This window comes from Saimiri boliviensis, chromosome 7 (assembly GCF_048565385.1).
Source record: "Saimiri boliviensis isolate mSaiBol1 chromosome 7, mSaiBol1.pri, whole genome shotgun sequence".
NCBI classification, from domain to species: domain Eukaryota; kingdom Metazoa; phylum Chordata; class Mammalia; order Primates; family Cebidae; genus Saimiri; species Saimiri boliviensis.
The window spans coordinates 395,934-411,654 of NC_133455.1; the positions used below are offsets into that span (position 1 = coordinate 395,934).

General features: G+C 47.7%; 1 protein-coding gene across 5 annotated transcripts in view; it reads left to right on the forward strand.

The window, feature by feature from the left end:
- Positions 1-43: 43 nt before the first annotated feature.
- Positions 44-15,721, forward strand: part of ZNF605 (zinc finger protein 605) — a 39,092-nt gene continuing 23,414 nt past the window's right edge. The window contains exons 1-4 of one of the 5 annotated variants that reach the window (XR_012518306.1): positions 44-255; positions 8,006-8,449; positions 14,251-14,373; positions 14,623-14,795. Coding sequence is in view for 3 of the 5 variants with exons in the window: in XM_010347607.3 (XP_010345909.1) it covers positions 14,781-14,795 (15 nt within the window). In the remaining 2 variants the exon portion in view is untranslated. Of the gene's footprint in view, positions 256-8,005; positions 8,450-8,719; positions 9,188-14,250; positions 14,374-14,622; positions 14,796-15,721 lie in introns of those variants that run through there. The other 4 variants (XM_010347607.3, XM_010347608.3, XM_074401982.1 and 1 more) reach the window with 4 other exon arrangements.

Below are 15,721 nucleotides of genomic sequence, written 5' to 3' on the forward strand. Positions count from 1 at the left end.
CCACAATCCTCCGAGAAGGTTCCCCTGTCACGGGCTGGCTTGCAGCTGCGGCGGATCTAGAGTGGGCACAGCCTGGCGAGAACCGAAGGCCGGGAGGGGGCTCCGCCAGCGGCACCGGGTCCGCCCTCCCCCGGCTGCGCCAGGTTCGGTACCACCCGCGGAGCCCGGACTCACAGTTTCCCAGGCCCTGGAGAACTGACTCAGCCCGACCCCAGCAGACACTCAGGTTGTGCCGAGGTCTTGATACCAAACGAGGTAGGTTCAGACCAGAAGGCACAGCAAGAAAGGACGCTTTGTCAAGCTATAAGCTGCAGTTCATAAGGTTTTGTAACAATTTTGAGTATCAGTACACCAAATAATAGAGTAACCAGCTTCATAAAGGGGAAACTATAGATGTTAGAGATAAATAGAACCATACCAACAATGAAACTGCCTTTGCGAACATGCCTATCAGTGAGAAAAATCACAGCAGAGGGGCAGGTCTTAATCCAGCCCAACCCCGACCGCGCGCGCCTTTGGCTTTCAAGTTGCCTTAGTTACTCCTGGGCTCAGGCCAAGCTAACTTTGGAAGACATTTAGATTATAGTTTAAATGACAGCCCTTTTCTGTCTTTGTAAAACCTGTGAGAGACAACCAGGCTCGAGGGAGGAGAGAAGTCTGAATTCTGCTAAGGTGTAGATTGGTCACAACATATACAGCCTCCCCAATTAGTCCCACAAATCATACCGCTATTGTAGATTAGCCTTTTGAGATTTAAAAATGTGCAAAATGGGGCCGGACGTGGTGGCTCACGCCTGTAATCCCAGCACTTTGGGAGGCCGAGGAGGGTGGATCACCAGGTCAAGAGATCGAGACCATCTTGGCCAACATGGTGAAACCCCGTCTCTACTAAAAATGCAAAAAATTAGCCGGACGTGGTGGCACATGCCTGTAATCCCAGCTACTTGGGAGGCTGAGACAGGAGAATTGCTTGAACCCAGGAGGCAGAGGTTGCGGTGAGCCGAAAATGCGCCATTGCACTCCAGCCTGGGTAACGAGCGAAACGCCGACTCAAAAAAAAAAAAAAAATGTGCAAAATGGCCAGGCGTGGTGGCTCACGTCTGTATCAGCACTTTGGAATGCTGAGGTGGGTGGATCGCTTGAGCCCAGGAGTTGGAGACCAGCCTGGGCAACAGGGCAAAACCTCCTCTCTACAAAACATATCAAAAGTTAGCCACATACGTGGCCTGCATCTGTAATTTCAGCTACTTGGGAGGCTACGGCAGCAGAATTGCTTGAGCCCATGTGGCGGAGGTTGCAGGGAACCGAGATTGCACCATTGCACGCCAGCCTGGATGACAGAAGTGAAACCCTGTCTCAAAAAAAAAAAAAAGTGCCAAACATCTGAATAGACATTTCTCAAAAGAAGACATGCAAATAGCAAACAGGTATATGAAAAGGCACTGAACCTCACTGATCATCAGAGAAATGCAAATCAAAACTACAATGCGATTTCTTACCCCAGTAAAATGACTTTTATCCAAAAGACATGCAATAATAAATGCTGGTGAGGATATGGAGAAAAGGGAACCCCTGTACACTCTCGGTGGGATTGTAAATTAGTGCGACCATTATGGAGAACAGTTTAGAGGTCCTCAAAAAAATAAAAAATAGAGCCAGGCTCAGTGGCTTACACCTGTAATCCCAGCACTTTGGAAGGCCAAGGTGGGTGGATCATGAAGTCAGGAGTTCAAGAGCAGCCTGGCAAGTATGGTGAAACCCCGTCTCTACTAAAAATACAAACATTAGCTGGGCATGGTGACATGCACCTGTATTCCTAGCTATTCAGGAGGCTGAGGCAGGAGAACTGCCTGAACCCAGGAGGCAGAGGTTGTAGTGGGCCATGATCACGCCACTGCACTCCAGCCTGGGCAACAGAGTGAGGCTCTGTCTCAAAAAAAATCAAAAATAAATAAATAAAAATAGAGCTACCATACAATCTAGAAATCCCACTCCTAGGTATATACCCAAAAGAAAGAAAATCAGTATATCGAAGAGCTATCTGCACCCCCATGTTTATTGCAGCGCTATTCACAATAGCCAAGATTTGGAAGTAAACCAAAGTGTCAATCAACATATTAACAAATAAAGAAAATGTGGTACATATACACAATGGAGTACTAGGAAGCCATATTTGCAACAACATGGATGGAACTGGAGAGCATTATATTAAGTGAGATAAGGGAGGCACAGAAAGACAAACTTCATATATTCTCACTTATTTGTGGGCACCAAAAATTAAAACAATTGAACTCATCGTGAAAGAAAGTAGAAAGATAGTTACCAGAAGCTGGGAAGGGTAGTGGGAGACTGGGGGGGATGGGAATGGTCAATGGGTAGAAATATTGAAAGAATAAGACCTAGACCTAGTATTTTCTTGCACAACAGGATAATTTAATTATACATTTAAAAATAACTAAAAGTATAATTGGATTGCTTGTAGCACAAAGGATAGCTGCTGGAAGATACGCCATTTTCCCGATGTCATTTTTATGCATTGCAATAATCATTTATAGATAGTAAAATGTTCCTCTTCAAAGTTTCCCTTCTTGTTAAAGAATAATAATCAATGTTAGAAATAATAGTTTCTTTTAAAGTCTTTCTTCAAAGCCTTCTTGCTTTTTGCTAGTAACTCTTTATTAAGTCCTATCCTATGTAGCTATTAAATATAAGGGAATAAGTATGTTCTATATCCTTGTACTTTAACCAAGATATTTGTGCTGGACATGCTCACAGGCATGTAGTACATTCTATGTCCTTGTGCTTTAACAAAGATATTTGTGCTGGACATGTTTACAGGCACATCCCAGCTCACAGCCTATGCCCCTTCCTTATTTGAAAATGTTACTACTTTTCTAAGTCCTTTCACAAGCAACTTCCTCTTTTCCTTTTGTTCTCCATCACCTTTACCTATTGAAGAAAGTTTTAAGTTATCAACCAATCAAGTTTAGCTTAGACTGTGAGGTCCAGCTCCAACCACTGGAAATAGGACACAGCAGTGAGGACCCAATGCCTAAAGGATAAATATTCCTGCCTTTCCTTTGTTCAGTGTGCTTTCATGGCAAGATTGCTGATGGATAGCATCCTTTCTGCAGAAAGTAAAATTGCCTTGCTGAGAGATTCTTTGTTCCAGTGCTGATTTTTCTTTGCAGCACCAAGCATCTGTTTCCAACACTGCATTATAATATGCATTTCATATCAAAATATCTCATGTAATCCATAAATGTATACACCTACTATATACTCATGATAATTTGAAATGTTAAAAAATTAGCCAAGTATGGTGGCATACACCTATAATCCCAGCTACTTGGGAGGCTGAGGCAGAAGGAATTCTTGATCCAGAGAGGTTGAGGCTGCAGTGAGCCATGATCCCACCACTGCATTCCAGTCTGGGCAACAGAATGAAACCTGTCTCAAAAAAAAGAAATTAATTAAAAATTTTCCAGGGGCCGGGCGCGGTGGCTCAAGCCTGTAATCCCAGCACTTTGGGAGGCCGAGGCGGGTGGATCACGAGGTCAAGAGATCGAGACCATCCTGTTCAACATGGTGAAACCCCGTCTCTACTAAAAATTTAAAAAAAATCAGCTGGGCATGGTGGCGCGTGCCTGTAAACCCAGCTACTCAGGAAGCTGAGGCAGGAGAATTGCCTGAACCCAGGAGGCGGAGGTTGCGGTGAGCCGAGATCGCGCCATTGCACTCCAGCCTGGGTAACAAGAGCGAAACTCCGTCTCAAAAAAAAAAAAAAAAAAAAAAAAAAAATTTTCCCACAGAGAAAATCTGGGAGTGGATGGCTCCTCTAGTGAGTTCCATCAAGTATTTAAAGAGGAAAGGATAATTCTTCAGAAATTCTTTGAGAAAATAGATGAGAGGGAATACTTTCCAACTTATTCTATGAAACTGGTATTATTCTCATACCAGAGCCAGACAAACATCACAAGGGAAAAACAAGTAAAACCACACACCCACATTCCTATGCTGTGTAACACCGTAGACATAGACACAAAAATTCTTTTTTTTTTTTTTTTTTTTTTTTTTTGAGACGGAGTTTCGCTCTTGTTACCCAGGCTGGAGTGCAATGGCGCGATCTCGGCTCACCGCAACCTCCGCCTCCTGGGTTCAGGCAATTCTCCTGCCTCAGCCTCCTGAGTAGCTGGGATTACAGGCACGCTCCACCATGCCCAGCTAATTTTTTGTAATTTTAGTAGAGATGGGGTTTCACCTTGTTGACCAGGTTGGTCTCCATCTCTTGACCTCGTGATCCACCCGCCTGGGCCTCCCGAAGTGCTGGGATTATAGGCGTGAGCCACTGCGCCCGGACCAATTTGTTTTTTTTTTTTAAGACAGAATCTCACTCTGTCGCCTGGTTGGAGTGCAGTGGCGCCATCCCTGCTCACCGCAACCTCCGCCTCCCGGGTTCAAGTGATTCTCCTGCCTCAGCCTCCTGAGTAGCTGGGATTACAGGCGCACACCACCATGCCCAGCTAATTTTTTGTATTTTTAGTAGAGATGGGGTTTTACCATGTTGACCAGGATGGTCTCGATCTCTTGACCTCGTGATCCACCCGCCTCGGTCTCCCAAAGTGCTGGGATTACAGGCTTGAGCCACCGCACCTGGCTGAACTATGTATTTTTATTCAATCTTCAAATGTAAGTCTTTTTGAAAAATTTAATCATTTACATTTAAATTAACTACTAATGAGGAAGATATTTCTGTCATTTTGCTTTGTTTTTGAAGTGGCTTATAATCTTTTATATCTCTAATTTCCTGCATTGCTGTCTTCTTTTGTGTTCAGTTGACGGTTTTTTTTTTTTGAGATGGAGTTTTACTCTTGTTGCCCAAGCTGGAGTGCAAGGACACAATCTCGGCTCACTGCAAATTCTACCTCCCTTCTCAGCCTCCTGAGTAGCTGGGATTATACACACTGCCACCATGCCCGGCTAATTTTTGTACTTTTAGTAGACACAGGATTTCACCATGTTGTCCAGGCTGTTCTCAAACTCCTAACTTCAGGTGATCTGCCTGTCTCGTTCTCCCACAGTGCTGGGACTACAAGCGTTAGCCACTGTGCCTAGCCACAATTTACATCTTTTTACATTGTGTATCTACTAACAAATGGTTTTAGCTATAGTTATTTTTATTAGTTTCATCGGCCGGGCATGGTGGTTCACACCTGTAATCCCAGCACTTTGGAAAGCCCAGGTGAGTGGATCACTTGAGATCAGGAGTTTGAGACCAGCCTGACCAACACAGGGAAACCCTTTCTCTACTAAAAATACAAAAAAATTAGCTGGGCGTGGTGGCAGGCACCTGTAATCCCAGCTACTTGGGAGGATAAGGCAGAATTGCTTGAACCCAGGAGACAGAGGTTTCAGTGAACTGAGATCACACCACTGCACTCCAGCCTGGGCAGTAAGAGCAACACTCTCTCTCAAAAAAAAACAAAATAGTTTTGTCTTTTAATCTTTATACTAGAAATATAATCAATTTACACATCATCATCATCATAGCATTAGAGTATTCTGAATATGACTGTATACTTTTACTAGTTAGTTTTATACTTTCATGTTTTCATGTTAACTTTTCACTTCAGTTTAAAGAACACACTTTAGCATTTCTAGTAAAGCAGGCCTAGTGGTGATGTACTCCCTCAGCTTTTGTTTGGGCAAATCTTTCTTTCATTTCTGAAGGACAGCTTTAGGGGTAAAGTACTCTTTTTTTTTTTTTTTTGAGATGAGTTTCGCTCTTGTTACCCAGGCTGGAGTGCAATGGTGCGATCTTGGCTCACCGCAACCTCCGCCTCCTGGGTTCAGGCAATTCTCCTGCCTCAGCCTCCTGAGTAGCTGGGATTACAGGTGCGCGCCACCATGCTCAGCTAATGTTTTGTATTTTTAGTAGAGACGGGGTTTCACCATGTTGACCAGGATGGTCTCGATCTCTTGACCTTGTGATCCACCCGCCGCGGCCTCCCAAAGTGCTGGGATTACAGGCGTGAGCCACCGGGCCCGGCCCGGGTAAAGTATTCTTGATTAGCAGTGTTGTTTTCTTTCAGCACTTGGAAAATATCATCCCACTCTCTCCTAGCCTACAAAGTTTCTGCTGAGAAATCCACTGATAATCCTTAGTCATTTTCTCTTGCTACTTTCAAGGTATTCTTTGCCTTTAACTTTTTTCTTTTTCTTTTCTTTTCTTTTTTTTTTTTTTTTTTTTTTTTTTTTGGAAGTAGGGACTGCTCTGTCACCCAGATGAAAGTGCAGTGGCAAGATCATGGCTCACTGCAGCCTCAACATCATGGGCTCAAGTGATCCTATCACCTCAACCTCCCAATTAGCTGGCACTACAGGCACATGCCATCACATCTGGCTCACTGTTTTGTGTGGAGACATGGTCTCACTGTGTTGCTCAGGCTGGCCTCTAACTCCTGGGCTCAAGTGATTCTTCTGCCTCAGCCTCCCACGGTGTTGAGAATACAGGCATGAGCCACCATGCCTTGCCTGTCTGATTTTTGATGGTTTGATTATAGTATGTCTTGGTGTGATTTTCTTACCTGCTGAGAGACTTTTGAGCTTCTTGCACATAAATGTTCATATCTTTCCTGTTAGAAATAGATGCTTGGTGCCACAAAGAAAAATCAGCACTGAGACAAAGGATATTTCAGCAATGCAATTTTTACTTCCTGGACTGCAGGAAGGGTACCCTCACCAGCCATCTTGCCACAACAGTACAATAAACAAAGGCAAGCAGACTCATTTATCCCATACGCATTTTGGAGTCGTCCTTCCTGCTGTGTCTAATCTCCATTGGCTGGAGCCAGACCTCACAATTTAAACTAAAACCCGATTGGTTAACAACTTAAAACTTTTCTAAACAGGTAAAAGCAATAGATAGCTGGGACATGCCTGTGAGCACGTCCAGCACAGATATCTTGGTTAAAGTACAAGGACACAGAATGTACTACGTGCCTGTAAGCTTGTCTAATAGCTACATAGAATAACAAAGAGCTACTAGCACAGTTATTCTTAACAAGAAAGGAAACTTTAAAAAGGAACTTTTCGACTTCCCACAGCACTAAGGCTCTTATTGTTGGCAAAATGTCAGGGATAACTAGAGACTTGCTTTGGGTCCCTTCATGGTCACCAAAATGTCAGCCTAAAGTAATCACAAAGGTCAGAATCAAGTTTGAAGAGAGTTTACTCAAGTATAAAGTTTCAGGATAGCTGCCTGGGAAACACAGATTTTATTTTTTGAGATAGAGTCTCACTCTGCTGCCCAGGCTGGAGTGCAACGGCATGATCTCGGCTCACTGCAAGCTCCGCCTCCTGGGTTCAAGTGATTCTCCTGCCTCAATCTCCCAAGTAGCTGGGATTACAAGTATGAGCCACTGTTCCTGGTCAAAAAAAAAAAAAAAATTTTTTTTTTTGAGACAAAATCTTGCTCTTTCATCCTGGCTGGAGTACAATAGCACGATCTGGGCTCACAGCAACCTCTGCCTCTGGGTTCAAGCAATTCTTCCTGCCTTAGCCTCCCAAGTAGCTGGAATTACAGGTGCCCACCACCACACCCAGCTAATTTTTTTATTTCTTAGTAAAGACAGGGTTTCACCGTGTTGGCCAGGCTGGTCTATGGACTCCTGACCTCAGATGATCGGCCTGTCTTGGCCTCCCAAAGAGCTGGGATTACAAGTGTGAACCACAGGCCCGGCCAACAAATTCCTTTAAAAGAAGGTGTCTCCCTCTGTGGCCCCGGTTGGAGTGCAGTGGTGCCATCAAAGCTCACTGCAGCCTCAACCTCCGAGGCTCAGGCGATCCTCCCGCCTCAGCCTCCAGTAGCTGGGACCAAGCCCCTGCTTTAAACATCCATAAATATATTTTATTTCCCTCTAACGTCCTCATCTGGTTTATTTTCCTTCCTGTTGTTCAATACTGCTGGATTAGATGTACTAAAATTTACCCATATTACTTACAGCCACGATAAAAAAAAAAATGTAAAAGAAGCCGGACGTGCCTGTAATTCCAGCACCTGGGGAGGCTGGGGCAGGAGGACCAGGCTGAGGCTGCAGTGAGTGGGGATCGCACCACCGCCCTCCCTGCTGGGTGACAGCGCGAGACCCTGCCTCAAAAAAGCAAGCAGCCAGGAAAAGATGCAGCCGTCTCCTCCTGAGGCACCTTTACGTCCGCTCACAGACATGCCGGCCAGCAGTGCGGCTCCGTCCGCCATTTCTTCGGTCCTCGCCAGGTCGCCGCCCGGGGGCTTTTCCAACCGGAAACCTGCCATCCGCGCCCCCGGCGGGTGCCCCGCGGTCCCCCGGGAAGTGTAGTTCCAGCGCGAGAAGGACTCTGGGAAATGTAGTTCTGCTCGTTCACTTCCGCAGTCGGCCCGTATCCGCCTCGGCACTGCGACGTCTGAGGGGTAAGGGACGGTGCAGCGGGGGAGTGGGGGGACGACGAGGCAGCGGGGCTGAGGGCGGCCTCTGTGTCCGCGCCGGGGGTCGCGGTGACCCCTCTGCGGACCGGCTCGCGATGACCCCAGCGCGCAGGAGCTGGCTGACTGCCGGGGCGAGAAAGGCCTGCGGGGCGGCCTGGGCGCATGCGCGGACGGGCCTCGGGCGGGCGCCGTGGGGCGCGCGGGGCTGGGGCTGGGGGCTGGGGGCTGGGGGCTGGGGGCGGCGCGCCCCGAGTGTGGGTGTAGGGGACGTTTGGGGTCCGCTGGGCGGTTCAGTGGGGGCTTAGGGGGCGTCGCTGTAGACTCGGGGTGCAGCACGGGCGGGGCAAGGGGACGCGAAGTGGCCTCGGCCCGAGGGGAGAGGGGGTCCCGGGAGGCCGCGAGGGTTCGTCTGCAGCGATTCGCGCTCTGAGCGCTGGCGGCCGCGGGGCGAACGCTGGGGGTTCCGCGGGGCTCTGCCCTGTGGGTGATGGAGAGTGGGTGTGCTCTTCCCGGGACAGGAGCCCCTTCTCCGTCCCTTCCCCTCACCTGCAGGAGGGGCTGCAGTTCTGTGGGGTCCTTTGGGACTCTGCGTTTGGGGGTTTCAGTCTGCGGGTTTGGGCATCTGTATTTAAAACACGTGGGAGAGTCGCTGGGGGCCAGGAGTCAGCTGGGGCCTGTAGGGACGACCCCGCCGGGCCCATGGGGTCTGTGGTGTGACGTAGGGTAAGTGTTTGGGGGCCTGTGCGGGATTAGGAATAAAGGGTCCGGTGCCCATCGTGGAATGGGGGACGGTTTTATTGTCTCGCGCCCTGGGCATTGGCTTTGTTACCTGAGGGTGTTAGAACCAGGTGAGAAGGAGCTTGTTTGCGTTAGTGGCTGGGTACCAGAGATTCCTGGAAGGCTGGTGGCGCAGACAGTGAGGTCTGTGAGGAGGAACGTTCGTAGGGTTTGGGAGTTTGATATTTGGGATGAATGCCAAGCATGCCTGCAAACGTCTGCGATTGATGGTGCGGTCAGTGATGGTGAGAACTTGGGGAGCCTGTGGGTGTCCGTGAGAGGGAAGCCTGGGGGGCCTAATGGCTTGTTTGCCGTTTTGGTAAATGATTGTGGAGTTGGAAGTTAGTGGCCTTGGGTGGACGTGGAGGTGCGTGCCTGTAATCTTAGCTACTCAGGACGCTGAGGCAGGAGAATAGCTTGAACCTGTGAGTCTCAAGTTGCAATGAGCCAAGATCAGGCCACTGCACTCCAGCCTGGGGACAGAGCAAAACTCTGTCTCAAAATCCTAAAGCCAGGCGCGGTGGCTCATGCCTGTAATGCCAGAACTTTGGGAGTCCAAGGCAGGTGGATCTCAAGGTCAAGAGTTCCAGACCAGCCTGACCAACATGGTGAAACCCCATCTTTAGTAAAAATACAAAAATTAGCTGGGCATGGTGATGCACACCTGTAATCCCAGCTACTCAGGAGGCTAAGGCAGGAGAATTGCTTGAACCCAGAAAGTTCAGGTTGCAGTGAGCTGAGATCGTGCCACTGCACTCCAGCCTGGCGACAGAGTGAGACTCTGTCTCAAAAAAAGAAAAAAAGAAGTCAGTGGCTTTTGGGTATCGCGATTGGCGGTCTGGTAGCCAATAGTGTTCCAGTCTGTGCAGTCAGTGGTCAGGTGTTTCTGGAGGCTGGCTATTGTGAGGCCACTAGAGTTACTGACTGGGGGCTTTGTGGACGGTCACTGGGGAACCTGTAGTGTGTGTCATTGCCGGCCCTGGAGGGGTGGCCTCTTGGGGAGAGAGACTGGGTGGCCTATGAAGTCAGTCGTTGTGGTTCATGTGATGGGGCACATGGGGTCAGTGCTGGTGGAGTTTATGGGTTCAGTGGTTGTGTGGTCTGGAGGTCTGAAGCAGACCTACTAGATTCAGTGGCCTGGGGAGGTCTTGGCATGTGGAGCTGGAGAATTCTTGGGTGGTCACCCTGAGTGACCAGGGGCCTTGGAAACCTGGAGGTTAGCCTGGGCTTGTAGCTGCAGAGCTCAGGCATTCGTGTCTGGGGCAGAGGGGTGTGAGGCCCTCTCTGGGACTTGGTAATTGAGGGTCTTGTGAGGGCCGCGTTGGTGGGTCTGGAAGCAGATCTGAATGCATGTGGCTCGTGGCTTGGCTCAGGCAAGCCTCTCGTGAGACAAGTCTTTTTTCGCTTTGGCTGCTCCTTGTAGCATGTGGCCGCTGATCAGTGACTGCTCTTTTTACATGATTATTTCCTTTTTCAAAAGTTCTCAGTGACCTATTGGCTTTAAAGTCTTCCCCTTCTAGAATTTCCCCCTTGCTGTTGTACCTCATGGCCCTGTTCCATCCTCCCAGTGGCCTCTGCTCCCCTACCCAAGAGCTTTGCAGGCAGAGTCTCACTCTGTTGCCCAGGCTAGAGTGCAGTGGCGTGAACTCAGCTCACTGCAACCTCCACCTCCCAGCTTCCAGCAGTTCTCGTGTCTCAGCCTCCTGAGTAGCTGGGATAACAGGCAGCGACCACCATGCCTGGCTAATTTTTTTGCATCAGTGGAGACGGGGTTTCACCATGTTGGCCAGGCTGGTGTCAAACTCCTGATCTCAAGTGATCCACCTGCTGCCTTGGCCTCCCAAAGTGCTGGGATTACAGGCGTGAGCCACTGCGCCTGCCCACAGTTAATATTTCTTCTGAATCAGCCGGGCGCGGTGGCTCAAGCCTGTAATCCCAGCACTTTGGGAGGCTGAGGCGGGTGGATCACAAGGTCAAGAGATCGAGACCATCCTGGTCAACATGGTGAAACCCCGTCTCTACTAAAAATACAAAAAATTGGCCGGACGCGTGGCTCAAGCCTGTAATCCCAGCACTTTGGGAGGCCGAGGCGGGTGGATCCCAAGGTCAAGAGATCGAGACCATCCTGGTCAACATGGTGAAACCCCGTCTCTACTAAAAATACAAAAAATTAGCTGGGCATGGTGGCACATGCCTGTAATCCCAGCTACTCAGGAGGCTGAGGCAGGAGAATTGCCTGAACCCAGGAGGCGGAGGTTGCGGTGAGCCGAGATCGCGCCATTGCACTCCAGCCTGGGTAACAAGAGCGAAACTCCGTCTCAAAAAAAAAAAAAAAAAAAAATTAAATAAATAAATAAATATCTTCTGCGTGCTCACAGTCAGAAATCATTTGTTTGTTTGTTTGTTTTGATACAGAGTCTCACTCTGTCTCCCGACTAGAGTCTCTAGTCTGTCTCCAGACTAGAGCGTGGTGGTGCAATCTCGGCTCACTGCAACCTATGCCTCTTGGGTTCAAGCTGGGATTACAAGTGCATGCCACCACGCCTGGCTAATGTTCTGTGTTTTTAGTAGAGATGGGGTTTCACTGTGTTAGCCAGGCTGGTCTCCAGCTCCTGACCTCATGATCTGCCCGCCTCAGCCTCCCAAAGTGCTGGGATCACAGTCGTGAGCCACCGCGCCTGGCACAGAAATCATTTATTTACTTGGTTATGTTTCCCTAGAGGGCAGAGACCCTGTACACCTTGTTTAATTGTCTTTCACATGTGCTCAGAACAGTGCCCGGTGTGTAGGAATTCAACAAATGCTGCTTTCCTAGCATGTAAATGAGACTGTGTATGTGATGTGTGTGATGCATGTAAAGTGTGTATGTGATATGTGTGTGAACATGTATGTACGTGATGTATGTATGTGTGTGAAAATGTGAGGTGTATGTATGCGTGGGAATGTGTATGTGTGATATACCTATGTGTCTGAATTTGTGTGATGTGTGTATGAATGTGTATGTGTGTGTATGAGTATGTATGTATATTTGAGTGTTGTCTGTATGTGTACAAGTATGTGTGTGGGTGTGTGTGTATGAGTATATGTGATGTATGCATAAGTGTGTGATGTATGTGTGCATGTGCATAAGTGTGTGTGTATGAGTGTGTATGTTTGAGTGTATGCATGTGTGATGTGTCTGTGTACATGTATGTATGATGTATGTGTGCATCTGTGTGTATCAGTGTGAGTGTGTGTATGTGATGTACATGTACGTCAGTGTGTGTGCATGTCTGTGTATGTGATATATGTATGCATCAGTGTGTGTGCATGTCTGTGTGTATGTATGTGATGTACTTATCCGTATGAGTGTGTGTACATAAGTTTGAGTGTGAATGTGATGCATGTATCAGTGTGTAAGTACGTGTGTGTATGTGTGATGTACATGTGCATCAGCGTATCAGTGTGTGTACATGTCTGTGCATGTCTTTGGCTCTGATTCCATGTGTGGCAAACTGTAAGTGGCCTGGCTCATGGGCAGTGAAGAAATTTGAAGTGTAAGCATTCATGTGCACCAGGATGTAGTACTTTTTGAGTTTATGATGCTGATTTTAAACCTCAGTCAGTCTTTTCCATCTTCTGCTAAGATGAGATGATACCTTTTGTGCAGTTTATGGTCTTTGAAAAAGTTTTTAAAATAATGGTTGTACTTTTCAGCTAAAGAAATAGGGGAAAAAAAGAAAAATAATGGTTATACTTAGTTATCTGATTATTTGGACTGTTGAGGAAATAAACCCAAAATCTGGCAACCCAGAAGACCTCTCCATGGAAGCTGAAAATAAGAAAAACAGTTTTATTATTGAATAAAAATTAAACCAGGCTGGACACGGTGGCTCACACCTATAGTCCTAACTTTGGGAGGCCAAGGCCAGTGGATCACTTGAGCCCAGGAGTTCAAGGCCAGCCCGGGCAACATGGCAAAACCCCATCTCTACAAAAAATACAAAAATTATCTGGTATGGTGGCGCACACCCGTAGTCCCAGCTACTCAGGAGGCTGAGGTGGGAGAATCCCCTGAGCCCAGGAAGGTCGAGGCTGCGGTGAGCCAAGATCATGCCACTGCACTCCAGCCTGGGTGACAGAGTAAGACCCTGCCTAAAAAAAAAAAAAAAAAAAAGCAGGGTCATAAATCTGTTTCTCATTTTCACATGAGAGAAAATTAGGGTTTTTTTCCTCCTTTTAAATCTAGATTTGCCCTTCCAGACCTGTGAGCTCTCATTCCCCTCCGAATGTCAGCTGCTCTTTCACAGTCTGGAAATGGCATTAGGGACGGGCTAAAGGCCAGGCTTTAGCCTCTGAAGCTTCTGATGAGTTGAAGCAGAGGAGCGTCCCGGGGCCGGGGTGAGGGAGACCTCGGAATCGTGCCCGCTTCTGGCTGTGTGCTGCCCCTTCCTGGCAGCTCATGAGTTGCCACTCCCACAGCTCCCCGTCCTGGGATGCTGGAGGTAGGTAGGTCAGAAAACACCCAAAGATGGCTGCGGCCCTTACCACCTCCGTGATTCCTCACTTCTGCAGGGATTGGGTTCTGCCTCAGGTACTCCTTGGAAACCTATGACCTGGGCTGTTACTGCTGATTTCTGAAGGAAAGTGCAGGCGGAATCTGTCCCAGAGTGAACTAGGAAGGGGCAGCGTAAGACGTTCCCAGCCTTCAGACTTGCTGCCTCTCTGGCTCCCATCTGCTGCAGGCCGCAGCCAGGCCCTGCTCAGCCTCAAACCCGCGCATGAACTTCACCCAGCTTGCGTCTGCCCAGGGATGTCTCTTTGCCTTTTTCTTGTTTTACTCTTAAATTAGTTCCTCTGATCTATGTTTTCCTTTTGTTCCTGGGCTAATTTGGGGGTAGAGAGCCAGAACCCCAGGCTGATTCGCCAAAGGCTGATTCTCCATCTAACGGCTGTTTTCTGTTTACCCTTCTGCCTAGAAATAAGTTGCATTTTACTCTGTTGCACTTAACACAAATAATTTGATTTAGGTGCCTCCAGGAATTACTGCTGCAGAATGAATAAGCACTCATTCATCTCCAGAGCTTCACGATGTGTGTGCTGAGCAGTTTGGTGTAGTGGTGCTCCTTGAGGTGTTTGCTTGAGCCAGCCAGGTGAGTGGTTTCAATCTGGCATTTTTGGCTGGGACCCAGGGCTGTTCAGTTCAGCGTGTGGTGCAGACCTGGCCTAGATGCTGGGCAGACCCAATTGAGACCCACCCTGTTTCTTACCTGCTAGCCCTGATGTGGGTCTACCCAACATCTAGTTTGAGGCTTTAAACAATCAGAGCTCCTAGCAAGAGAAAACCAAGATTTACGTTCCCAAATTAATTAGATCATCTAAAATGTCCACTGCATCTACAGGCAATAGCCCTCAGGAACAAGACACTTCATGTGAAATAAGAAAGAAGAGGACAAGACCAAGGATGGATTCTGTTTACAGACCACTGACCGGAGGCCCCTCCAGGGTGTGAGGACTAAGAGAAGTCACAGAGCAGCAGATTTCCCAGGAGCAGCAGAAAATGATCCAGTCACAGGCGAGTTACTTGTTTATCCTCTGTTTTGTGGCTGTGATGAGGCTTACAGAAATCTTTGCAACAAACAGAGGGTCTAAATACATTCAAATAAGAGAAAATGTAAACTTGGGAAAGACGATGTCAAAAGAAGCACAAAGTAGATTATAGAATCATGCAAAAGTTTCACCTGGGCACAGTGGCTCATGCCTGTAATCCCAGCCCAGGAGGCCGAGGCAAGCGGATCACTCACTTAAGGCCAGGAGTTAAAGACCAGCCTGGCCAACATGGTGAAACCTTGTCTCTGCTAAAAATACAAAAATTAGCTGGGTGTGGTGGCCCATACCAGTAATCCCAGCTACTTGGGAGGCTGAGGCATGACAATCACTTGAACCCCGGGGGTGGAGGTTGCAGTGAGCTGAGTTTGCACCAGTGCACTCCAGCCAGGGTGCAGAGTGAGACTCTGTCTCAAAACACACACACACACACACACGCGCGCGAAAGTCTTACAGTTGGAACAGATCACTAAGAAATAGGACCCTTCCTTGTTACAGAGTTGAACTGCAGGCTTTTCTTTTATTACCAGAAGCGATAACAGAGAGGGAAGTGGGAATAATTAACATGATTTCCTCTGTCAAAAGGAAAAAGCAGACCAGTTAACTCTGGAGAAGCAAGTATTTCCTGCTAATTACCCATAAAGAAAATGTTTTGATAATTATTGATGTAGATGGCATACTCCTAAGATCCTAAATAGCAGCCTTGTAATAAATGTTTCCTAGGACTATTTCTTGAAGCTCCTCAATGTCAGCAAAAGGCATGAATCCAAAGAATTCAGGACACAGTTTCTTTGAGAACTGAGACAGGGTCTTGAGTGCACTTCCTACCTAGATTCCAGTTTTAGGAAAGAAACTTAAATCATCTGTCAGAATTGATCATTACAAAACCTTCAA